This window comes from Camellia sinensis, chromosome 9 (assembly GCF_055761805.1).
Source record: "Camellia sinensis isolate YWXY chromosome 9, ASM5576180v1, whole genome shotgun sequence".
Classification (NCBI taxonomy): Eukaryota; Viridiplantae; Streptophyta; class Magnoliopsida; order Ericales; family Theaceae; genus Camellia; species Camellia sinensis.
Window position 1 is genome coordinate 62,689,233 of NC_138969.1, and position 27,436 is coordinate 62,716,668.

Consider the following 27,436-nt stretch of genomic DNA (forward strand, 5'->3'; position numbering starts at 1 on the left):
AGCATCCTCTCTTTGAAAGAGGTATACTTTAAGCTTTTATACCATCTTTTCAGAGTTTATTTTAGCTCAAAAATGTGATCTTAAATCACAAAAAAGAGGAGAAGTTAGCCACCATTCCTTAGGCTTGTTAGTTGTCTGAAACCCTTTGGCTTTAGCTTACTTTCCTCACTTTTTCCATCTCAAAAACTCAATTTTTAGCACTGTTTTTGTGTTGTTTCAGTGCCATTTTGTGTGTTAAATTATGCTTTGAATATTGTAGATATGTTGTTATAAGTCCTCATAGATATAGCTTTTAATCCATTTGAGTTGATAGTCTTTTCTTGCATTTTTTTTATAGCTTTCATACATGTTTATACCATTATAATTATCCGGTTTCCATTAGCACTCTGCAATTTTCCTCATTTCTTTGTTTATTTTGATTAAGAGTCGTAGCAAACAAAAGATTATTATTCAAGGTATAAGAAAGAGACCTTCCATACTTAACGGTTTAATCTGAGGTTCATTACCAATGCATTACATCTCTCTTATTGTAAGCACAATCCCTTGTTTAATACCTTTCTTTATCACCGGTGCATTACTTCTAAGGGACTAACTTTCTAGTTAGACCCTTGAAAATCACAAAGGAAAGTGCAATTATAGCTCATTATCAAGTTTGGATTTAGAGTCATTATCGCTCATTTTGGGTTTGATTAGTCATGATCGCTCTCTTTGAGTTTGACTAGTCATTATCGGTCATTTTAGGTTTGACTTAGAATTCATTATCGCTTGTAAATGAATTTGATTCTTCCTTTGTAATTTCCTCGATAGAAAAGGGCTTGAAAAGCTCATTTCTTGAGTTAAGTCAATGTTTGCTACTCTTTATTGCTTTTGAACTTAGTGGACGTATTCATCACTTTCGAACAAAAATGAAGAAAAGATAAGAAACAGAAAGGTAATGAAAAAGGGCTAACAAAATTGGAGTAAAAAGAAGTAAATAAAAGGTAATAAAATTGAGTTAGGTTCAATCGGACGTCACATTGAACCTATTGCGTCTTGACTCATTGCATACTCTTTAGTGATGTTCAATGATTCAAGAAACAATGTCTACCCCTTCCCTTGAGGTAACTCCATGATAGGGAGGAGGTGTTGTTGGTCTTTCTTTTTATTTTATTAAGTTTTTGTCCTATCGGTTCTAAGATCATCACGCAACAAACATGCAACAATTGATTATTTGTGAATCGAATCTACTTCTTCCTTGATTATCTTCATGATAGGGAAGGGTAGAGAATATACACATCTCCTGGAAACACTCTGTTTTTGGTCTGTGACAGGAAGGCATTTCTCAAAAGTAGTAGCCGGCCGGCCACCATTCAGTACGGTCGACCACTTTTCAAGGCTGGCTGGTCGGCCACCTATTCTTGTACAAGCAGTGGCATTTTTATAACAGAACAGAACAGAACCTGAGGCCAAAACAGAATAATTTTCTAACTACAAACAAAGTAGATTCTGGCAGTAAACAGAGAGGTTTCCGAGAGGATGTTCTCGGCTGTGTGCGTGTGGCTCTTCGCTTCCTGTTCAAGTCCGTTAAATTAGTACTTTAATATTAGTATGTGTAATTAATTAGTTGGCTTCATTCAAATTTGTAATAACTAGTTAATTTAGTTTAGTCAATTATGTTGTAATAATTTGTTTAATTAGGACATTCATTCGGGCCCTCTTGTACAAGGACATATTTGTAACATTTGTTATATTTTATATGTCTTCCAACCCACATTTCTGTCTCCCTTTTTATTTATATGCTTACCACGGCAGCATCATATTTTTTGTTTCATATCATTGCCATGCTTAATATCCATTTTTGCATGCATTAGGTTCAGTTCATTACTCTAACATTATTGTCATTTCCTACTCACTTGAATACGTGAATGCTTTGACTTGATTCATATGACATGTTGAAAACCGAACCTCGTAGTTGCATTTTGTATGTGTTGCATTAATCACTTACATAATAGAATATGCATTTTTCTAATTAGTTTATTTTCTTTGGCTTACCTTGGGGTACTAGCTGAGCATTTTTTGCTTTAGCATATTGTATATGTGTTTTTGTTGCCATATCAAGCATGTTACCATGAGACTAAGTGCTTATTTGATATACCTCTTGAATGTTTGTGAATGAAGGCTATTTCGCTTAAATTGGGATAACGTTGATAAATGTACATATGAGCTTACTTTTTCAAGTAGCACATTTTCAAAATTCTTTTCAAATAAACATGAAATCAAAGCATTCCAAAGTGTGAGAAATAGTCTATACTTGTGTACCTCACATAGTAAGTTAGCATTAATAATCAGAGCAATAGCATATAATGTACATAGAAATCACATCATGATTAGTAGAGGCTGATCTTTGATCGGGTGAGTGGAGTGCTTAATTCATGACCTTCCCCTCTCATACCTATGTTCCCGAGCCAAGATACTTTGGTTATGACAAACAAGTGGCCTTTGGTACAAGTCACAAGTTTTCTAAATTTTTCAAAAATATTTAGGTGGCGACTCTAAAATCTAGCAATACAGTCTATTTTTGGCATCTCCGATGATAAATGGATTTTCTAAGATTTGTCGGATTTGGAATCTCATTTGTTTAAATCTATTTCACATTGCACTTGTGAAATCAGATTCAGAATCACAGGAGTTTGAACTGTAGAGCTATCATATCCTCCGAGACTAAACCCCTCCGAGGAGCACGAAAAACAAGCTACAACTACTCATGGGACAATTATCTGAATCAATGTTTTTGGTTAAATCCTATTTTACCATTATAATATCACTCCAATCAATACTCTAAAATCAATCAAAGAGGTTTCAAGTACAATAATAAGGGAGTCAAAGATATCCTACTAGTCCAAGGAGTACGAAGTGTTACAGCGACACTTGATAAAGTATTTGTTTCACATTAGGTGACCACCTCAACTTTAATGTTCTATCTTGACCAGCAAATGTGAGATCTTTAGATTTCAAGTTGAAGGTTGTAGAACAGTGGAGTTTTGGATGAGTTTAGTAATGACTTGGATCTTGTATTTTTTTCTATTTGATTTTCTTAATTTTTAGTTTATTGATATAATAATCCTTCATGTATGGAAGTTTGTTTTCCTCCCTTGTGGGGGCTTTTTCTCTTCCTCTATGGAGGCTTGAATCTAGCTTGTGATATTGTTATACCAGATTGATCCTTTACCGGTTATGCAATGAAAATTTTATTTTCGAAAAAAAAAAAAAAACTTGTTCTTCAATTAAACACACACATTACGTTATAGACGAAATAAATACCACCACAAAGGATATCAAACTCATTTCCGTATGAGTTGAATTAGATATCTCACACCACAAAGGTATTATACAACCATTTTATTGTCTATACACTGTATTATTCTTCTTCTTCTTTTTAATATTTCTTTTTGAACCTACTATCTTATGGGTGTTTACTTTATTAAAACTATTCATAATATGTTGAAATTGAATTGTAATTATTGATTATTTGCTAAATTTGATTTTTTGGAGATAACATAAGCTATTTTTATTTTTTTTTTTGGTTGGAATTAAAAACTATGTAATAATTTATTATGAAATTGTATTAGTATGCAATACAACTCATATATGATCCATTGATGGGAATGGAATAAAGAAATATGAGATGCAATATGTATGGGTGATAAGGAGTCCAACAGTTAATTTTCAATTTTAGTTTGAAAATTTTAACAAGTTTAAAAATTATTCAAATTTAATTTGTTAATTTTTCGAGTCGAATTCAAGTAATTTGGTATTTTTATATAGTTTTAAACTTTTTGAAATCGAGCCGAATAAGTAATTGACTATTCAAACTTAATTTTAAATTTTTAATGAGTTTCAAAATGTGTTCAAAATTAACTTGTTTGCATAACGAACCGAATTCAAATGAATTTTTAATAAAGTGTGTGTGCTAAAATATAACTTGACCACACATAATCAATAAAATATTCTCCTCCTAGAAATTTGGAAACAAAGATGATCTTTTAGATGAATTTGCCAAATCCTCACCTACAAAACTAAGGTTAACTTTGCCCAATTGGTTGTCAACCGAGAGGCACTCCGATGATAATAAAACCAACGACAATTTCAACGACAAAGCTAAAGCATAATAAACTTATTGCATAAAATCTCACGTACTTTCATCCATAGGGATTGATCTCTTTATATAGAGTGTCTTGCCTTTGTCTAGAAATCTCTTTTATTGAGGACTCGTAAGACTCATCCTCATTTAGAATTATAATCTCCAAGTTTGAATGGAGTAAACCTCTATAAAAAAATTTATCCCTAACCAACCTATGAGCTGTAATTCACTAGGATTCATCTGCCTAGTTTGAACATCTCAACTAAGGTGTGAATCATAGCCACACCTCGGCTAGTCATTCCCTGTGTAAAACCCAAGCTGTGTGTAGGATTATTTTATTGGATAGATTAGTAATTAAATTAATTTATATGGGTCATTTATTAATATCAAAGAATTAGTTATGAGATGTCATTATATTTTCTATTATTTAGATGGGTAATTTTGTAACTTTGAGAAATTAAGCTAATAAGCCCACTTGTTGTGGCTTTAAGTCTTGGGAAACAAAAAAAACAGAGGCTAGGAATTGCTCCATAGGCGGCAAGGGTTTGAGAAGGTAAAAGAAAAAAAAAGAAAAGAAAAAGAGAAGAGAGGTTCCAGTGAGGCTGCAATAGGGATTGGAGGCAGCACGTTGGGTGATTTTGGGACACCCATTGGTTGAGGTAAAATCTACATTTACTATTGATTATTAAGTTTATGTTGAGGAATTAAACAATCAATGCATTAAGGGGATTTGGAAGATCTATGGGTACCTACTTAGGTTTTGAGAAATAGGTGCAATGTGTAAGTGTAACTTTGGGTGGGTAATAGAAACAATGGAGTTTTGTATCATGGGTAAGGGTGTGTTTGGCTATAAAGTTGGGTTGAATGGTTTGATCACTTAGATATTAAATCAATACATTAATCTAATATAGTGGGGCTTTTGTGGGTGTATGTAACACGTAAAAATATTAATTTATTTGAGGTTTTATTTATTAGGTTTGTGTGATTGAAGTGGTGGAGCTGGGTGTTTGGAGTTGGTGTTGGAATATTATTTCTAAGCGTTTAAGGTAAGTAACCATCTATCACTATTGGTACGTTTTTTTATTCCTATTGAATCGTTTAAAATTATAAGTATTTATTCATAACCTTCATGTTCACTTAAAATAAAATACGGGTCAAGTATAAAACAGTATCGAATATTATTATGAAAATTATTTGAATATTTTATGGAACTATTATGAAAATTGTACTAAATGTTTATTCTGAAAATATCGAATATTTTATTTAAAAGTTGTGTATTGTTTAAATTTTGAACATCACTCTAGTCTGACTATGATTTGGACCCTAGCCAATAGGGATTATTTATTGGCACAGAAACTAGTATTCTTTTGGGGCTTTACCACCGGCCTATGTGTGGTTTTGAGCCTTGTCATGGGCTAAGTGACCGTAGTCACCAAGACTTGAGTTTTGTGAATTGTATCATTGAACCATTGAATATCGAACCATCAATTTGAACAACGAAATTTCGTCGAATCACCTCACTGTCTTTTCAATTAAAATTTATTGCTACATTGTTTATTTTCAACTATGAAACCATCTTAAAAAAATAATTGTTCATTTATTGAATGGTAGAAAAAAATATATTTATTGGTTATCGACAATTTTTTTTTTTGTATACTTGATCCAGCTAATAGTGATGGTTGGTTATTTATTGGGCTGTCAAGCTTATCCTTATTTTATTTTTCAGATTCTGAGGAGTAGAGCTGCGCGGGGTTTTTACTTGTGGGAGTGCCGAGAGTAGAACTATGATTTAAGCACTTGGATTATTATTATTATTATTATTTTTATTAGTGGACTTGGTGGATAATTTCATATGATAAGAATTATTTATTTGTATGGTTTTTAGCATCATGATATTTGAGGATTTAATTTGAGTATTTTATATTGTTGGTTATGTGTTGGACTCTTAGTCTTGCATGCTCACTTAAATGAGTGTGCGGCATTGTCATGGAGCTTGGGGCGTGACACCCTGCCACGTGGTTGTACTTGTGACGACCAGCCTTCTTTTTCTTTTTATTCTTTCTTTCTTCGCCTCGTTCTCTTTTTATTCTTGTTGAATTAAAGTGTCCGAAAATGGTTTCCTAATTATTTTCTTTCGGTGTTGAATTTTGTTGTCCTAGAGGGTGCACGGGTGAGTCCGGGGTGCCGGGGACGAAGTTGAAATTGCGAGCTGCTGGGCCAGGGCCGCACGTGCGAAATTGGGCCACTCGAGCGGTGGGAGGAGACGCACGAGCGGACAAGCTTGACACCCAAAAATTTTGATTCTGTCTAAGAGCGCACAAGCGGAGAAAATGGGCCGCACGAGCGGTCAAGATGGGGTGCTCGAGCGGTTGGGAAGTCCGCACGAGCGGCCAATTGGGCAGTCCGTGCCCTGTTTTCTTATAACGTTTTGATCCGAATATACCACCCATTATACACATCTCACTCTCACTCTAAACCCTATATTTCTCCCCCTTCTCTCTAGAAAAACACCTCAAACATCCAAAACTCTTTGATTTTGCTAATCTTGAGTCAAGATCTTCATCTTCTCTCTCAAGATCTTGAAGATCCAAAGCTAGGGTTTCATTTGGTGGAGGCAAATCCAAGGCTCTCTCTCATCTTCTAACTCTAGGGTTTCATCTTGTTCCTTCTCAAGCCTTTGAGGTAGGGTTTTCTTGAGTCATATATACAAGTTTTGCTAGATTAATGTTGATTTAAAAAGGGTTTTTGAAGTTTTGTGTTGATTTCTTTGATTTTGATTTCAAAATGAAGAGGGCCTTGAATGTGAGTTTGTATTTCAACCTTTTACTATTATTTTGTGGGTTTTCCTTTATTAAACTCATGGAAAATGGTGTGATGGAGTTTCTATTAGAAAATGATGAAAGTTTATTATTGATGAAAACCCTAAAAATTGGGGATTTTTGGTAAAATGGAAAATGTCTTGAAATTTCTTATTTTCTTGTGTTAAAATGATGAATGAGAGTGTTTTTATCAATGTTTACCATGATGGCAAATTTACTTGATGTATGAGAAGGAGTTGTCATTTAAATGTTATTGCTAATACTTGAATAAGCAAGCTTATGTGTGATAAATTGTTGGATATCATAAATGGTGTGAAAATTATAAACATTGGGGATTTGTATTTGAAATATGTCACTTCTAGCCATGGAGAGACTAATTTGTTATGACATATGAAATGAGAATTGTGGCAAAATGTTGATGATACATGTTAATTTTGTGGATGAATATTGAAAGGAGAATATGAGAATGTAAAAGTTGACATTGTTGTAGAGACATTTAAAATGGAGAAATGTTATGAGGTATGGAAAAGATCTTTGCATTGCATGTTGCTTCATTGATCATTGTGCATTGTGAACTTAAATCAAAGAGACTTACATCAATGAAATTGTGTAAGGGGTAAATACAATGGTAAGTCCGGTCAGGGGGTGTAGATGAATTTTGTTAAGTTGGCCTGAGTGTTCATGGTGAAAGACTAGAAAACCGCGCGGATAGGTGTCGAGCCTTCCGGTTAATACCGGTAAAAATGACAGTTTGGTAGTACTCGTAGAGTCTACTTGCAGACACCAGCCTAGGGATTACCAGTGTCGTATTTACTGCCCCTATTGAATTAATATTGGAAGTTTGAAATTGTTGAGATTACAAGATAATATTGAGAACATGGTGATGTTGAAATAGTGCATTGAAATGAATATTATTCCTCATTCATTAGCTTGAGAATGGCATTGCATTCACTTTTTTTTTTTTTTTTTTTATGTTGAGGAGAATGCATAACTATATATACTTTGTGAGAATTCTCTACTGGGCTTTATGCTCACCCCTATGGGTTTTGGTGCAGGTAAAGATGTGGTGCTCCCGCCAAATTGAGGGTGTGGAAATATTTTGAGAAGAGTAGTATATTCTTTATTTTTGTTGTGATTATCTATAAAGCCAAGGGCTATTTTTGGTATGGGTCCGAGAGACCACTTTTGTATAACCAGGCTTAAGCCTCGGAAGTTGTAGCCCGTAAGGGCATTTTATTTATTTTTGGAACTAGATATTTCACATGCTATAGATTCAAGTGTTCTTTTATTTCGTTGAATGTATAACGCATGTGGGACTTTTGTATTAAACTCTTTTGATCAAGTATGGAAAGATGGAAGGACTTTTGTTATTATCTAGTGAATGCTCATTAATGTAGGTAGTTCATGTTGAAATATTTTTGGGGCATTACATTACTAACCCGAGGTCATGCTATATGATCTAATTCAAAAAATACATCCCCGCATAAACCAAATATAAATTGAGCTTAAACTATTTAATGAGAAAATTGGTGATAAATCCAATTTAGAAAGTGTTTAAGACATTAGATTCCATGAATATTTTTTTATTAGTAGGAGGTCCACATTTCGTTAAATAGCTTGGTGAGAAGGCCTGTAGGACATTTTGTTTTCAATTTTACCCCTTGACTTTTTTTTTATTTGTTTGACTTTTCGTTGACTATCTGTTCAAATATTTTACCTTCTATTCCAATGTTTTACCCTATCTATTCAAATTTTTTAACATTTTCAATTCAAATTTCCTTATCTATTTAAATATTTGTCTAAGTAAAATTCTATCTGTCCAATTTTTTTGTCTATCTATCCAATTTTCCACTATATTTGAACAAATCTATTATCCTATCTGTTGAAAATCAACTATAATAGAAATGTTTAAAACAAATCTGTTCTATCTGTTCAAAATGTTATTATTTTCCTGTATGTTCAAATCTTTCATCTCTCTCTCTCTCTCTCTCTCTCTCTCTCTTATTTGTTGCAATCTGCTTCTTTTGTTCATCATCACCATTAACAACAACAACAATATCAAAAAAATTAAAAATAAAAAATAAATAGACGACAGTGGCAAATTAATGAAATATCTTCATCATTTTGAACAAATCTGAACAAATTCCCTTTCATCACTCTTCTCTTTGAAGCCATTAACACCACATCCATTAGCACCTAACAGTGAAAAGGAATATAGTGTAACATTCAATAACAAAGCTAGCGATTTAAAGGAAAATGGTAAACATCCTAAATCAGTGCAACAATATAGAAATTGCATGGTATATATATATATATATATAAATAAAATACATGTACATACTTGAGTAGATTAAGAAAAAGGTTTTGAGTGGATTTCGACTAGATTTCGACTTTCCGACTAGATCTTAACATAAGTTTGATGGGCAACAGATGAGAGAGAGAAAGATAGAGACAGAGGATCATAAGCGAGACAGAGGATCATAAGCGAGACAGAGAATGTGAGGAAAGAGGAGGCAGAGTAGTAGGTGAGAGCAAGACGGTGGTGGTGGTCCCGTTAGACAAATGAGAATTGAGCCGATGGTAGAGTAGAGGAACAACGGCTAAGGAAATCAGCAACATAAATGGTGGCAAAAGAGATCAGCAATAGATAGAGGTAGTCTGTGAAAAGAAGAGGGAAGACCATGACGACTGCAACGGCGAGGAGAGAGAAAAGATATGAGGAGACAGCGAGGGTAAATGGGAAGAGAGAGAGGGTTTCATTTGTTAGAGATAGAGAGAGGGAGAAAAAGAGAGAGTGAGGGAGAATTTGAAGTAAAGAGAAACACTTACAATGTATATATGGGTAATTTAGTCATTTTATTGACACATGTCCTTATAGACATAATAATTTTGCACTTGGATCTTTGGCAAAAAAAATTGGAATTTGGACTATTGGACCGAATTCCCCTGTTTAATTCATTTATCACCCTAGCAATGTCAACTTGGCACCTCCTAAATAAAATTATAACCATGTTTGGTTCCAGAAAATTGAATCAACTTTGCAAAAAATTAAGTATTTTATTTTTCATGTTTTTTTTGTTTTAAGTGAATTTTTTAAATATTTTGCGTAAAAAAAATTATTTTTTATATACATATAATCTAAATAAACTTAAAAAGTATAATATTTGTGGAAAACAAATACCAAATACAAAAAATATAAATAAAAAAATGAAAATTCAATACATTTTTATATTTTGTTGTATTTAATGAATTTTTTTAAAGATTTTTGTATACATTTTTTTTACTTTTTAAGTAAATTAAGATTAAGTGGATCTAAAAAAATCATCAAAATATTTTTAAAAATTATTAAAAATATAAAAATATGAATTAAAAACTCACCAAATTGTTTTTTAAAATTCAAAACCAAACAGGTGATTCCATTCTTGCCTATTATATCACCCCTCCTCTAACCTTTCATTCTAATTTTAAACATAATTAATAGTACTTGCTTTTAGGGTGATCGCAGTTCGGTTGTGGCCGGAAAATTTTTAATTCACTATCCATCCATCAGATGGGTAGATTGAAAAAATAATCTACATCCGTTCGCTGAATTGACGGATGCGAATTGAATGAATTGGAAGATGGATGCAAATCGGTTTTGTGGCAGTTTAAACTTTTATAAATTTGAACATAATATAACAACTTGTTAATATTTTTTTTTTAGATAACAATCTAACTCAGCATAACCAAAAGATTATTAAGTAAATTGTCAAATACCAATAATAAATACATATAAGAAAAATCATACATTATCAAAACTATTTCATTACCTTTTTTATTCAAAAACTATTTAATTTGATTTTTTAAAAAATAACAAAATTAAGCCTTATATTTTTCACACAAAAATACCAAATATCAATTATTGCCATTTGATAAAAGGATTTTCAAATTAAAAACAAATTGACAATACAACAAAATATCTAAACTGTTTTTCAATTAAAAATACAAACAGAATATTCAAATAAATTGAAAACACAAAATCTTACAAATTATTATGGGTACTCGCGGTTTTGCGGTTCGATTGTGGCCAAAGGAATCTCAAATTCACTATCCGTTCAAAATTAGACAGATTGAAAAAAATCAATCTACAACTATTCGTTCGTCATCACGCATCCGTCCAATATGTGACGGATCAATTTTGTTCGATCGGTTTAGACGGATTGAAATATCCGCTACCTACCTCTACTTGCTTTGGTAGCCATTTAATGTGGTGGATAGGGCTTGTAACGAAAATGAGAATGAACTTTGTGTGTGAATTTTACATTATATGTATGACCCCTTCTCATCCTTCATTTTAATTTTAAGCTCCACTACAAGGTACTTTCATAAATTATATTTTTTAGGAAAATTGACCAAATATCATCAGCCATTCAATGTGATGCTGAGGGGGTGGAACCAATTTTTTTTTTGTCCATTTATAACATTAATGGATAAGGAAGGTTTTAAAAAAGGAAAATATTTTACAAATTAATAATGGGAAATACAATCTCTACCTTTGTTGTTAATATTAAAAATATATATATATTATATATATAATGTATAAAAGCGTATTAAAATGTGAAAATATTTTGAGATATGTGAATAATGCATTGAGATTATAAATCTTTGGGTTTGTTACACTTTTTATTCTTAAATTATTGTCAAATTGTCTATTTAGTTCATGAATTATACATTGAATCTATTTAGTTCCTAAAATATATAAGTCTATTTAGTCCTTAAACTATAGATTGAATCTATTAAATCTCTAAAATATTTATTTAAACCTATTTAGTCCCTAAAAGAATTAAAAAAATAAATTATATGCACATACGTATTATAAATTAGTAAAAGACCCTCCCCGATTAAAATTTTCTTACAGAAAAATCTTTTAAATTTATTTGTCTTTAACAAGTATATTATTTCGTTGGCTGTTTAAATTAATATTTGAGTCTAATTTTTCAATCTTGCCAATAAATTATATGAATAATAGATTTATTGAAGAAGTAGAATTAGATAATCTAAATAATTACACTTCTCTACAAATAGTAATAGAATAAAATAATACATTAATTAAGTAATAAAAAGAACGTAGCGAAAAACTTAAAAACAATCAATCAAAAATTATAAAGGAAATCTGACATATAATACCAAATAAAGGCATGCACGCATCTATTGTAGAAGATAAGTAAGAAAATACTATAGATAATTACCCTTATCCTTATAAAGGAAATTCAATATATGAATTGACGCCCACTTTTGAAAGACAAAATAAGAATTTAAGATTTGTTTAAAATAAAATTTTAACTAGATAAGGCCTTTTACATTTATAATATTTATAGGCTTATATTTTATTTTTGTAATCCTTTTAGGGACTAAATAAGCTTGAATTAAATACATTAGGGACTTAATGGATTTAATCAATGGTTTAAGAACTAAATAGACTTTGATTTATATACTTTAGGGATATAGTAGACACAATCAATAGTTCATAGACTAAGTAAATAATTTAGCAATAACTTAAAAATATAAAGTAGTCGTTTGGGAAGTGGGTTTTTATATAGATTTTTTTAGTTGTAGGATATTATTGGAGAAATTTTTTTTTGTGTTTGGGAAAATAGGGTTTGGGGACGTTGCTGCGCGGGATGCGCAGCAGCATCTGCTGTGCTGCGAAAATGGGCCCATTTTGGGACCCATTTTGATAATCCGAACGGTTTATATTTTAGAATACATCAAGTAGAACATGCATGCAAAAAATCAAGTTAATTGGATATCATTTACCCATTCATCCACTTATATTTCTATCTACAAAAATAAATAATAATTATGATTTAAAGTATTAAAATGAATACAAATGTGAGTGGATGAATAGGTAAACGATATCCAATTAACTTGATTTTTGCAGGCATATTCTACTTGATATATTCTAAAATGTGAACTATTCGGATTATCAAAATGGGTCCCGAAATAGGCCCATTTCTGTGCACAGCAGATGCTGCTGCACACCCCCGCAGCAGCATCCCTAAACTCGGGAAGATAGTTAGGTTTTTTTTGTGGTTAAATGTGATGTTTATGAGAGAAAAAGGGAAATGATTATGGGGTTGGATGTGATATTTTGTTTGAATTTGTTTTTTTTTTTAAGTTTTGCAAAAACTTTGTCTTTTAGTAGAAAAAATAAAAAAAAAACCCAACAAAAAATCTTGCCAAACACCGCCGCCTAAATCTTTTGACAAAATCCATTAATAGATTTTATAACTTATTTTACTCACTAACATTTAATTAAAAAAATTGAAAATTGAAAATTTACAACTCACTTTGTGAAATTTATTGTATATTATTATTTTTAAAACAGGCAATGCACTTTGAGCTTTTGGAGTAGCCATTCATTTATTATGAGGACTGTGTTATGCAAGGGCAGAATTAAGATTTCGACTGGACGGGGACTAGATTGGGGGGAAAATATTTTCACTAACTAATATAATTTTTATATTTCCATCAAAATATGAACATGTCTTATAAGTCAATCAAGAAAAATATATTGAGATTATACACAAAGTTCCATCATGAAAAATAAAAATTATTCAGTCCTAACAAAATAAGTTTAATTCCACTTTTTAACTCTATTACAATCAAAATGGAACTTGATGCTCTTTTAAATTTTGAAAACCATTTAAAATTGATTCAAAGATAAATTTCATTGCAATTTTTCTTTTAATGTACAAATTGCAAAATTAAGATGACTAAATTTTATTACAATTTCTCTTTTTATGCGGCACAAAATGATATTACCGTGCTAAGCAAAGAATTAATTCCATTCATCATCATCATCTCTCAATTTTTAAAAATATTTTTGATTGAATAAGATGAATGACATTTGAAATGTGTCGAATCTTATGGCATTTAAAAAGGTGGTATGGTAAGTAAAAAATTGTGCAAAAAGGAGAAAGATAAGAGAGAATTAGGTTTTGTTTGTTTGATTATGTCAATCATCAAATAATATTGCTATAATGTTCACATTATTTTTCTATATTTTATATATCAGGTGACCTGTTACCATTGTATTTGGCTTTAAATCAATGAAATGATAACCATTTAAGATAGATATACAAAATATAATAAGATGATAAAAAAATTATGGGAAAACTACATTCAGGTAAGAGTTGGAAAAAAAAATTACAAACACATGGGGGCACAAGTGTGTTTGTAGTTGGGTACAAATGAAAGGTTGTGGAAGTGCAAGTATCACTTACATCCCTCCATGTGTTGGTAATTTTTTTTTCAACTCTCACCTACATATAGTTCTCCTAAAATTATTAATTTGTAAAAGTGAGACCAAAAGATATTCAAGTCTTTACATATTTAGTAAACAAAAAGATTAGAGAGAGATTTATATTTTTGCTATTATAAACCATACATGTGTTAAAAATAAAAATTAAAAAAATGAAAATGGGGCCATGGCACCTGCCGGTGCCTTAATAACTCCGCCCCTGGTTTTATATAAGTGGGTAGAAAATATTATATAAATTAACAAATTTTATAGACATGTCTTTTGTTGTTGTGTGAATTAACACAAAAAGTAAAACCAAATATTTTGAAATTTAGTGGGGTCATTTTCTTTTTTGAGTAGTGCGACATGTATCAATTAATATATTAATTAGTGTATCAACACTAGTTATGATATTATTATTGACCTTACTCATTATACAAATTACAAATATAAAAAATATCTTAAATTATGTCACATCGGCAATTGATACACTAGTTAATGTACAAAATGGTACATATAGTATTACTCTTCTTTCATATCCGTTTTGGGAAGATTAGTAAAAAGCAGCGTTTTCATGCATGGGGAAAAAAGCAAAGGCAGCCAAAAACACAACAAAACCATTTGGAAAGTGATAAAAACGCAAGTTTGTGAAATTACGTAACTACCTTCCATGTTAACAAATTGGGGCCTAGGGCAAAACACTTTCATTTCCTCCTCCTCGCTGCTATGATTTCCTCCTCTTTGCCGCTGTGCTACTCTGCAACTCCCTCCAACAACCCACGACGTAGTCGTCCCCCGCCGACGCTGCCTCCAGAATCCTCGTCCATGTCCTCGCCGTCACCTGATCTGCAACATTAGGTAAGCCCAAAACCCTCCTCCGTTGTTGTCCTTTAGCAAGTATGTGCAAACTAATTTCCATGGGAAATTCGTTCAAAAAAGAAGGGATTAGCTGGTGTATAACAGTTCTATGTTATAATATTGCTCCATATTTGCTTCCACTTGTCAGATCCTCCCCTCTGTGATGTTGAATTTCCGATCTTTGGTCGTCGGTGTTCTGTGAACACAGACAAGTCTGTTCCGCTAATTCCTTCTCCCGTTGCTGCTATTGCCAGCTTTCGATCAATCACTGTACAAAAAAAAGGAAAAAAAATTGTTGAACAGAAGATGGATGCTTCTATGGAAAAAATGCTTCTGTTATAATTTCTGTTTTAAATTGACAAAATCAAGACTTGTCATATAAATTTTGTATTGATTTTATATGCAATTTATCTATTTATAACGTATATTGTGCATTGGTTACTAGGCAAATATGTGGGACTACAGATTTTTGTATGCATGATTTTCATGTCCTTCTGTTTTCAAACAATTACAATCATTGAGAATCATATAGAATTTTAAAATATGATGTAATATTTGAAAAGACCAAAATAATTTGGATAGCAAAGCCCATGCCAAGATATATATATATATTATGCATACATAAAAGATAGGAAAAGAGGATGGAAAAATTAGACTTACTAAGACAGTAGGAGAATATTTTTTAGCACAGACAATTTGCTTGGTGAGGCATTTATCAACCCATAGGCCTGAGACAGAGACAATTTCAGCTTCAAATGGAGCTGACTAATACACCAACTATGTGTAGAAGATACATTCAGCCTCTTTTGCGGATGGGAAGGTAGTATGCACGGCGGTAGAGTTTGTAACGAAGTAACACAGGACTTGACCAAACAATTTCCTAACCCAGAGGAAGGTTAGTGGAACAAAGGGTGTTCAACGTTGTTGTTAGTTGCGTGCATTTGATTAATGAATGATGTTACTAATGCAAAATTGTGTAATTACAACCAGGAAAATATTACCTCATTGATGCGGGGTACAAGAACCAAAAAGGCTTTTTGGCGCCATTTAAGGGATGTCGATACCACCATGAAAAGTTTCGCGCTATAGGACGGGCAAGAAATGCAAACGAAGTTTTCAACACGGTGTACTCCTCCTTACGAAGTGCAATTGAACGTACGTTCGGAGTATGGAAAGCACGATGGGGATTCCTATATAACATGCCTCGATATGATTTTGGGAAAGTGCATGTGCCATTGGTCAGGGCTTCAATGGTATTACATAATTTTATACGCCGCAACTCCAATACCGATGAAGCGTTTAACAAGGTTGCGAATGCAGATAATTTCACTTTCAACGACATGCCAAATGTTGCGGGTGTTGGTGATGACGATGATGGTGAACCAGAGGGCAATGATGACGTACATATGAACGAAGTGAGGAAATCAATTCGGAATGAGTTGGTGCAACATTGGCGTCAACTCAGGCAGTAATCCTGTTCGGTCTTTACGAATTGATAGTAAATGAAATGAATGTGTCAAACTGTTAAAATTGTTATAAAAACTGTCTGGTTGTGCTCGTAAACCGAAGGTTGTCAACAGCGTTTACCATATTCTAATGTGGAAATGAAAAAATGGTAAGAGCGTAATTTCTTCGCAAAAAATACTAAATTTAATATTACATTGAAAAAGTTCAATAATATTACTGTGATTTGTAGTGCAACATGGAATAATTAAATTTTTTTTAATAATTTAATAATTTGAATTGTGTAATATTAAAAAAATTTAATATTACATTCCAAAAAGATTGTTCAAACACACATATGGGTAAAAAAGTAAATTTCCTAAGTTAGATAAGAGTATTTTGGTCATTTTAATATGATTTGACACCATAAACAAATATTAAATTAAAAAGTCAAAAATCAACTTTGTACTAACTTTCCAAATCACTTTCTATAAAAGTATAAAAACTTAATAAAAAATCAAATGTTAACTTTTTACCAACTTTTTAAAACACCCAATTTACCAACCATATGCAATAATTTTTGCAGATCCATAGAAATGAAAGGCAGTGATGAATGTTGGTGAGTGTTGGACTATTGGAACCACTTTTGTACTAGTAAAAATTAATGAACGCTGTAAATGTGAGGGTTTGCTAACTGTTTGGGGGTAGGCTTGAGATTAAGTGTTTGTAAGGCTTTGACTCTTGACCTGCGTCGGTAATATATATTGAGATGTCAATAGAAGAAAATGTGAACGGTATATTTTACAGGTATATGTGCGCTTCCTATTAACTTGATTTTTTATAGGTGTATTTTACTTAATATATTTTAAAATATAAATAGTTCAGATTATTAAAATAAATTTCAAAAAGGATCTAATTGGCTGCATAACAATGGCTGTTGTGCACTCCCGCACAACGGCCACCCCAATTCCACTTATAAGATCTATTACAAGTTTAGTTTTAAGAATTTGAACCATTCATTTTGTAAAGTTTTCAAAATGTAATATCCATATAAAAATTTAAGTCAATCTAATAATCATAACATTTTCATTTCATAGAATTAGTTTGTAAAAAAATATATGGTCTATTTCAAAAATATATTTGTTGTCTATTTTTTCGTAAACAAATGTAATAAAATGAAAATGTTATGATTGGATCAAACTAATTTTTTTCATGATATTACACATTGAAAGCTATACAAAATGAACAGTTCAGATTATCGAAACATGACTCGTAACAGGCCTTATAAGCCCCTCAAGTTCTCTCGTATTGATATCTCAATATAAATAAGCTAAACCCTTTTGGAAGCACAAGTTTTTATCAAAAATTAAAAAATCACTATAAAAAAGTCTTTTCTCTTTATTTTTTACGTCTTTTTTTTTTGTATAAAGTTAAAAAATCTTATAAAAATTCTAAAAAACAGTAAAATACAAATGCACCTCATGAGATTTGCATAAAATACAAACCCTTGTAATTTAAAAAATTATAAATACTCCCTTATCATAAATTTTTATTTAACATGATTAATAATAAATAAATAAATTTCTAACTACTCTTCTATACAATAATAAAATTATATGAATTATTAATTTAAATATATTTTGACAACAATTAATTGATTTGCGAATTTATTATAACAATATCATTTTTGTTATGCGATTGGAAACTTAATGGAACGGCATATTTTTAGTTTCATAGGGAACATCCTTATTTTAAGTGAATCTCACGGGTGTACATTTGTAATTTATTTCTTATTCTATTTAATGTAATATATGTTGGACAATCTTTACTGTATTTAAAAGATTTAATTCTATTGTGTACACAACAACAAATAGAATTTAAAGAAATAAAGAAAAGGAGAGAATTTGTTTGATTACAAATATCAAACTCGAAATAAAAATAAATAAATAAAAACAGATTTTATTTTGTTACAAAAACAAAATTAAAATCTGATTTAAATAAATAAAAACAACACTGAAAATAAATTAAATAACTTACTTGATTTAATTTCTTCGAATTATTTTCTGATCAAGTCCAGTGTTTGACACTGTGTCCTTAAGACAGATTCGTCCTCTCCACGGTGCTTTCAGAATTTGGACGTCTATCTCCCAGGATGAAATGATCTTACTGCAAACAATAGCAGCACTACAAATTGTTTGCCTTACGAACACACTAAGTGTTTACACTCTTTCTTTCGGAAATAAAATGCAGCAAGATGAAGAATATAATTAGCAGAAGTGAAATACGAAATTTCTAAATTGAAAACATCAAATGAGGGTGGTCCTATTTATAGATGTGAAGGTGGCTATTGGTTTTGAATTGAACAGGTATGTGGCTCTTGGTTTTTGAATTGAACAGGTATGATACCTGTTGGTTTTGTTTGGATGCGCCATTGTCAAAATTCGTCATTGTCAAAATTACTTCCTGTAATTCTGGAAATTACAAATGCGCCATTGTCAAAATTCGTCATCTAACAGAGTCAATAGAATAAATAAAATTTCTAATTATCAGAACTATTAATCAAAATATATTGTTGATATTATTAAAAAATATTAATTAACTTAATGGTTGAATAATTAAATGAGTTATTCGTTGTGTAGTGAGAAATATTAAGGGATTAAAGCTTCGTTTGGTTTTAGATTTTTGGCTAAAAAAGTACAAAAAGATAAAATTAGCTACATAAACTAATAAGACAAAATGTCACATTCAAACCATAATCATGACACTTTTTCTTTCACAAAAGTCAAGGAAGCCAAACCAAACGAGACTAAAAAAGCCCCAACACAAAAAAGTTAGCTAAAAAAGCCAATGTCAAACGATCACTAAATGTAATTTCCAAAATCACATAGTATAATTAATATTTTAAGTAAATCTCAGGAGATATATTTGTAATTTATCTTAATTTTTTGGGGATAAATTATAAATAAACCCCTTGAAATTTGCTTAAAATATAAATTATCCCTTATGGTTTGAAAAATTACAAACGCTCTCTTGTTAGATATTTTTATTTAATAAAATTAATTAAAAAAATAAAATTACTAACAACTTTCTTATACTTACCTAAATTATTAATTTAAATAAATTTTTGACATCATTAAAATTGTTAATTGACTTGATAATTTATTAATAAAATAAGTCATTTGTTATAAAATTACAAATTAGAAATTTCAAGGGGCGAGATCCAATTTTTAAAATCACAAGGGGCAATTCATATTTTAAGTAAATCTCAAAGAATGTATTTATAATTTACTTTTGTTTGGCATGAAAGATCTACTTAATAAGTTCTACAAAATAAGTGATTTAAATTATTAAATCTTTTTTACACTATGTTTGGTTGAGGCTTTTGGAGGAATTTAAAAAGAGAAATAAAAAAAATGTATGAAATTAAGTTAAATGTAAGTATATTTTATCCATATTTCACCTACCTTTTTATTTTTCATTTCCAAATCCTCCAACCAAACATAACCTTAAATGGACTCTCCAATACCTCTTAAGAGCATCTTCAATGGCAAATGCTTCAATAGCATTGCCATTGTCAAATTGTGGCAACGAATAGTAGAAAATGATAGAATTATAGCAATGATGCTCTATTGGTCAGCTACCAAAATGACAGAACCAAACACAAAAGCCGGTGTATTCGGATGACTAGCCGGACGACCGGCCAATAGAAGATCAGTTGTCCTGAACACACCAACTTTTGTATTTGGTTCTGCAAAAATGGCAGATGAACGGGAGGGGGAGGGGAAGGGGGAGGGGAAGGGAAGGAGAGTTGTTTTGTTGGGAGGGAGGAATGTTTTGCTTAAAGAGTTGACAGTTATAGCAACTAGTAAAACTTGTGTCAAATTTGATACAAGTTTTGACATTTGTCAAATTTGGCAGTTGTCATAACCAACCATTGGAGCTCATTTTGTGTCTCCAGCTTCCAAATTACGACAATAGCAGATTAATGGCAAATCATTAGAGATGCTCTAAGTGTCTATACTATCAATAAAACTACTTGAAATTTATATATAAAAAAATATTTTATGATTCAAATTCATTCTAATAAAATTATATTATAATAAATTTGAATTACACGTTACTTTTTTGGATTGTTTACTTGTTTTTCTTTTTGTTTTTTTTTTTTTTGCGCATAAATTTTGAGATTGTAGCATTGATCTTATAGTATTGAATTGCAAAACTATGACATATTAGGGAGAGACTAAGGTTTTGTTTTGTTCATAGATTTGAGGAAAAATTTAAAAAGAACAAAAAACATATTTGGTTTAGTTTTTAAAATGAGTTTTGAATTATATTTTGAAATGATAAGTTGTTGAAAAGAGTTTTAAAAATTAAAAATTTATTTAGTTATAAATTTTGAAAATAATTTTGAAATGATTTATAATTTTTTTTTTTTGTAGTTGAATAGATAGGTATGAGAAAAAAAAATTTGATTGATTGATGTGTAAAATATAAAAGAATGAGAGAGGAGAGAAAAAAAATTATTGATTGTTTTATTAATATTTAAAAAACGAGAGAGAAAATATAGAGAAAAAATAATTTTGAAGGGAGTTTTAAAAGTTGGTCAACCAAACATATTGTTTTGCTTTTTTGATCCAAAAGTTAATTTGGAAACTAAAATATATGAAATTTAATTATATTTCATTCACGTTTTATCTATCTTTTATATTTTCTTTTTCGAATATCTTTCCAAAGTTATGAACCAAACACAGCTGAAGGCTATCTAACACCCAACTCAAAAAAATTTAGAGTAATTATGTTAGATTTCATGAAAGAAATATCATCAGAAACTTTACGAAGATTCTCCATTTCATAAAGTTTTTTATAATATTTTTTTCATAAAAAATGTTTAATACACTTAATTTATCACCTTTAAAAATTATCTCTAATGGTATGTTTGTCAAGTATCAAATTTTAATTTGTCAAATATTTCATTATATGGAATCTAGTTTCAATATTATATCATTAAAGGTCATTTAGAGATGATAATTAAGATGATGTAACATAGTTATTTCTTTCATGCATCACTCAAAAATTTATACATCAAAAAAGCTACTTAACAATTTACTTTAGGTTGGTTTGGAATGTGGGTTGATTTTTTAACTTTTTGAGTCTAGACTTAAAAAATCTTATTTGGGATAAACTTTTTGACTTTTTTAACTTTTGTGAGAAAAATGAAATGATTATACTTTGGATGTGACATTTTTTAGGCCTCGTTTGGGAACAGGCTAATTTAGTAACTTTTTGACTATTTGACTAAAATATGAGCCTAAAAAGCTAGTATATTTGGAATGACTTTTTGACTTTTTACGGAAAGATGTGCAAAAAGTAGAGAGAAAAGATAATCTTTGACTTTTTGGTATGGATTGTTGGCTTTTTGATTTTTTTAGTAACTTTTTGACTTTTTGACTAAACAGGCTGGTTTCCAAACAAGGCCTAAGACTAAAAAGTTTATTTTATTTTTTTGTGACTATTTTAACACTAACTCACCCCAACCCAACTTGCCAAACGTGTGTGCTTAGAATATTGATGTATGGTTTTGTTTGGCCTAGATTCAGGTTATGTTTAGCATAAATTTTTTTAGCTATTTTAGTTATAAAAGATAAAATAAATTAAAAAGTCAATAAGATAAAATATTATATTTAAATTATAATTATTTTTTTTTCTTCATAAAAGTTAAAAAAATTAAAACGCCTATCTCAAACGAAATTTTTTAACCTCAAATTAAAATAATTAAAAAATTAAAAAGTTAAAAAATTAACTTATATCAGGCTCATTTATGTATCGGCGCTGCTTGAGGGCCCGAATTTCGGGGCTCGAATGCCCCGAAATTTCCACTTTAGGTAAAAAAAAAAAAAAAAAAAAAAAGGAAAAAAGAAAGAAAAAAAGAAAACAGTTTCTAAAAATGGAAATTATGGGCATTAGGGGCAAATTTTTTAGGGCCACCAATCATTTTCCTTTTATGTATATGTCAAACCCACGTTTGAAATGATTTCAATCATCCAATATTTTTCCTCAGATGTATTTCCTGAGTGCATTAATTGTTCAATACCCACGGGGCGGTGGGGGTGGTGGTGTAGGGGAGAAAGTAATCCTTGTACGGATTGGGAGTCCCTGCTGTGGAGTATTTACAGTCGTGATTGCTGTGATGTAAAACGTCACCGTTTTAATTTTTTTTTTTTAATTAATCTGAGGGTTTATTAATTCTTCTCTTTCTATAACAAACAAAACAATGAACCTAGGGCCGCCGCCGTCTAATCCGTAAGCAAAGGTTCTCCATTGACATGGATTGAAAGGTTAGTTTTTATTTATTTATTTTTTATTTTCTATTGACATGTATTGAAAAGTTAGTTTTTATTTTTTATTTTTTTATTTTCTAAAAGTTAGTTTTTATTTTTTATTTTTTTATTTTCTAACATTTTTGTCTTCTCTCAAACAGATTGAACAGTGTTCTTTATTTTTGCTTCACCGTTCTTCTGCTGGATTTACAGACCATTATTGTTCAACAAACTGGTATGTATATCTATATATATTATATGTATATATGTTTTGTATTTTGTTTTGTACAGTATGTTAGTGGGTTGAACAAGTATAATAGTTTGGTTTGTTTTTTGTGAATGGATTGAGAAACACAATTGTATATTATAAGAAAAAAAAATTTATTATGTAATTTGTTTTGTACATATTATGTATTTTTGTATAAATATTATATAATTTTTTTAAGGAGTTACGATAATTTGTAATTCATAATTACTTTTTTTATAGCAATGTTATGTATTTTTGTGGAAATATTACACATTTTTATAACAATGTTATTTATTTTTGTAATAATGTTATGCATTTTGTGGTCTAAAAAAAGTTTCAATAAAAAAATCTATAATCTTACTATAAAATGCGAATTTAATTTTTTAATCATAAATTGTTATAACTCAATAAATGATGACATAACATTTGTAACAAAAATACAAAACATATATCAAAAATTTATATAATAAGAGGGCATATGATTCACATCTTTAAGCGTGTCTGCCAAAAGATTCTCTATATTATATAATATACTAATTCTAATGTAATTTTGCAATTGTATATTATAATCTACTCAGATACAATAAATTTCCAATGTTACTGTACAAATTACACATCTTTTTTTTCCCCCTCTCCCCTATCCCCTATCCTTTTAATTAATTTACATTATTAATTGATTTATTAGATTTCATTGAATTGTTTAATTACTCAGCATTTAAAATTAATTAATAACTTTTTTGCTTAGATTCTTGTTTCGTTTAATATATATATATATATATATTCCCCATATTTGTTAGTGTTGAAATGGAGGATAGTATAATGGATGATGGTGGACTTGAGGGATGCATCGAAGAAATGGGAGAGTTGGCCAAGGATAAATCACCATATCTTGGTATGGAGTTTCCATCAGAAAAAGCTGCATATGAGTTTTATAATGAATACGAAAGAATTGTGGGGTTTAGTATTAGAAGAGATTATTGTAACAAAAGTCAGAAAGATGGTGTTATGACTAGTAGAAAGTTTGTTTGTTGTAAGGAGGGAGAGAGGGAAAAAGATAAACGGTACACGATGATAAAAAATCCTCGAAGTGAGACAAGAACAAATTGTAAAGCATTTATGCATATATCTTTTAAGCGGGACTTATCGAACTGGATTGTGTCGAAGTTTGATAGCAACCACAACCACCCTTTGCATCTTCCTCAATGTACTCATTTGATGCCATCTCAGAGAAAGGTATATGATGCTCAGGGTATAAATATTGACATAGCTGATGAGAGTGGAATATCTCTTAAGGCTTCACATGATCTTATTAGTGCTATAGCAGGAGGGAAGGAATTTGTAGGGTTCACGCGAGAGGATCAGAAAACCTACTTACGTGCAAAAAGACAGCGAAACTTGCAGTATGGCGAAGCGGGGAGTTTGTTAAGATATTTCCAGCAGCAAGTGGCAGAAAATCCATATTTTTACTATGCCATTCAGTTGGATGTAGATGAGATGATTACTAATATTTTTTGGGCTGATCATCAGATGATAACAGATTATGGCCTTTTCGGTGATGCGGTGTCATTTGACACAACTTTTCGAACAAATAAGGAGTACCGTCCACTTGCTTTATTTTGTGGCTTTAACCACTTTAGAATGACAGTGATTTTTGGTGCAGCATTATTATATGATGAAACTGCAGAGTCATTTGAATGGTTATTTGAAACATTTTTGGATGCAATGTCAGGAAAAAAACCTGTTAGTTTTTTCACAGATCAAGATCAAGCAATGGCTAAGGCAATTTCACAAATCATGCCTGAGGTTTTTCATGGGTTGTGCACTTTTCACCTAATGCAAAATGCTTTGAAGCATTTAGGTTACTTGTTCAAGAGTGGTTCAAAATTTAGTAGCGATTTAAAAGCTTGCATTTATGACTACGAGAATGAGCATGAATTAATTGAAGCTTGGAATTCTTTGATTGATAAATACAACTTGCAAGAGAATGAGTGGATGAAAAGAACTTGGAGAAAATGAGAGCAGTGGGCGCATGTGTATATGAAGTGGGTATTTACTGGAGGAATGCGAAGCACACAACTTAGTGAAAATCTAATGGAACATTAAGGGGATATTTGAAGGGTGATCATAACATTGTTCAATTCTTTACTCACTTCAATCAGATTGTTGTAGATAAGCGGTATGAGGAAATTTCCACAATATATGATTCTAGACAAAAGTTGCCAATAATGAAATTGAAAAAGTCTCCCATTTTAATCCAAGTTGCGAGTTTGTACACCCCTCCTATCTTTGATTTATTTCATTGTGAGTTGGATACGTCCCTTTGTTGTCAAGTGAAGCAATTCCATGAGTTAGAAGGAGAAATTAAGTGCGTGATTGGCTTGTATGGTAATGGTAAAGAGTATATTGTGGAGGGTAGGGTGGAAGTTATTGGGCTAAGAGGAGAAAAAAGTTGTCAAGAAATACATTGTACTTGTAAGAAATTTGAGAACTTTGGAATTTTATGTAGTCATGCAATCAAAGCACTTGATAGAATGAATGTTATGAAAATTCCCGAAAGGTATATATTAGGCCGATGGAGATTGGATGCAAAAGATTGTGAAGTTGAAGAGAAAAATGTTGTAGTGGATGAGGATGATCCGAAGTTGTTAATATTAGCACGTTATAGAGATCTTTGTTCAAGAATGGTGAAACTAGCAACTCAAGCATCTATGCACAAACCTGCCTATCAATTGGTTGATGAAGGAATTAAGGAATTGTGTGTAAAAGTAAATAATATGATGAAGGGAGTTGGAAGTTTTGGTACCAATGAATTAGATGTGGACGACCCCAACATTACACAAGTTAAGGGCATAAAGAAGAAAGATGTTGGACACAAAGGGAGGGGTAGATTAAAACCTTGGCATGAGATGATGAATAAGAAGACAAAAGTTATTTCACAACCTACCCGCCTTAGTAAGGTATTACCTACGTACTTTTGAAATTTCAAATGACATGCATTTATTTTTATAAATTATGTAAAGTATTGATAACTTTTTGAATTTCTTTAGACTATTGGTCAATCAAGCAACACTACAAATGTTCAAAATTCATCCTCAAGCCAACAACAGGTTGGCTATTGTTTTATGTTATTTATTTATTTATTATTATTTTTTTTTTTATAAATTGTGTAATGTATTGATAAATTTAACAACTTATGTAGATTATTGGTCAATCAAGCAATATCACAAATGTTCAAAATTCATCTTTAAGTCAACCACAGGTTAGCTCTTGTTTTATGTTATTTTGTTTATTTTTTAGACTACATTGTATTAGTGTATTTACTTTTCATGATGTTTTATGGAGTAGGATGGTGGGAGTTTCTATTGGCCACAATTGATAACTTATGGGTATAATCTTCTCACACATGATACTAATTCATACTCACCAAGGTATCTACAATCACAACCTTTGTCTTTCCAAGCATCACATAGTCCACAAAGTTCTCAAGTAAGTAATATATATATATATATATATATATATATGTTTGTAATGTAATTTAGTCCATAAAATTTATTCTAATGAATTTTCTTTCTTTTCTTTTTTTTTTATAGGGAATATCACTTAATCCAGTGGGGCGCAATCCAATGGAGACCGAATTTAGAAATGAGAGTTCTTTTGATTTTTCTATTTATTCCCAACCGCCTCCAAAAAATTGACATGGGGATCCACTTTGTAGTTTTTGTTTTGAGGATTCAAATTGAAGGTTTTTAGAATTTTGTTTGGATAATTTAGAACGGTTGAGACAGATTTTGGGATATTTGGTAGGAGATTTTGAAGTTTAAATGTCTCAGAATTTTGTTTTATTTTTTTTTATATAGATGTTGGATGTGAATTGAATATATTTTGGCCTTAAGTTGGTTTTTTTTTTTTTTTGAAGTTATATTTTTTTTGCTTATGGTTTGATAAATTGATTTGTTCAAATACAATTTTTTTCCCTTTTAATTTCACTTTTGATGCATTTAAGTCAGTTTTGAAAAAGTCAAAACATGTATGGTTTGTTTGATTTTAATTTTAAAATTAATCTTTTTAAAAATATATAATTTGGTTTCATAAATTGATTTGTTCCATGAATTATTTTTATTTTATTATATTTTCTATTTATAAAATAATTTTTTTTAACACAAACTCACCCCCTTCAACTTTACAGGACCGCGGGACCCAGAAGATGGCTCCGTCCCTGTTGGGTTTATTGTTTTGTTTTGTTATAGTGAAAGAATTAATAAAGAATTAATAAACCCTCAGATTAATTTAAAAAAAAAAATTAAACGGTGACGTTTTACATCACAGCAGTCACGGCTGTGGATACTCCAC

At 30.7% G+C, this 27,436-nt stretch overlaps 1 protein-coding gene and 1 pseudogene across 1 annotated transcript; both read left to right on the forward strand.

Annotated features, from left to right (window-relative positions):
* Positions 1-23,890: 23,890 nt before the first annotated feature.
* On the forward strand, positions 23,891-25,102 carry LOC114321400 (protein FAR1-RELATED SEQUENCE 5 pseudogene; annotated as a pseudogene).
* A 209-nt stretch (positions 25,103-25,311) lies between these two features.
* Positions 25,312-27,233, forward strand: LOC145799477 (protein FAR-RED ELONGATED HYPOCOTYL 3-like). Its single transcript, XM_082889067.1, has 5 exons — positions 25,312-26,043; positions 26,134-26,193; positions 26,286-26,345; positions 26,432-26,572; positions 26,677-27,233. The coding sequence occupies exons 1-5, from the start codon at positions 25,312-25,314 to the stop codon at positions 26,779-26,781; spliced, it is 1,098 nt and encodes a 365-aa protein (XP_082745193.1). The 3' UTR covers positions 26,782-27,233.
* Positions 27,234-27,436: the final 203 nt, after the last annotated feature.

What these genes read in the sequence shown, in the direction of transcription:
- LOC145799477 (XM_082889067.1), top strand. Translation starts at nt 25,312, where the DNA reads ATGAAATTGAAAAAGTCTCCCATTTTAATCCAAGTTGCGAGTTTGTAC. An exon ending in AACCTACCCGCCTTAGTAAG is followed by an intron (nt 26,044 to 26,133) that starts GTATTACCTACG and finishes GAATTTCTTTAG; the next exon opens with ACTATTGGTCAATCAAGCAA. An exon ending in CATCCTCAAGCCAACAACAG is followed by an intron (nt 26,194 to 26,285) that starts GTTGGCTATTGT and finishes CAACTTATGTAG; the next exon opens with ATTATTGGTCAATCAAGCAA.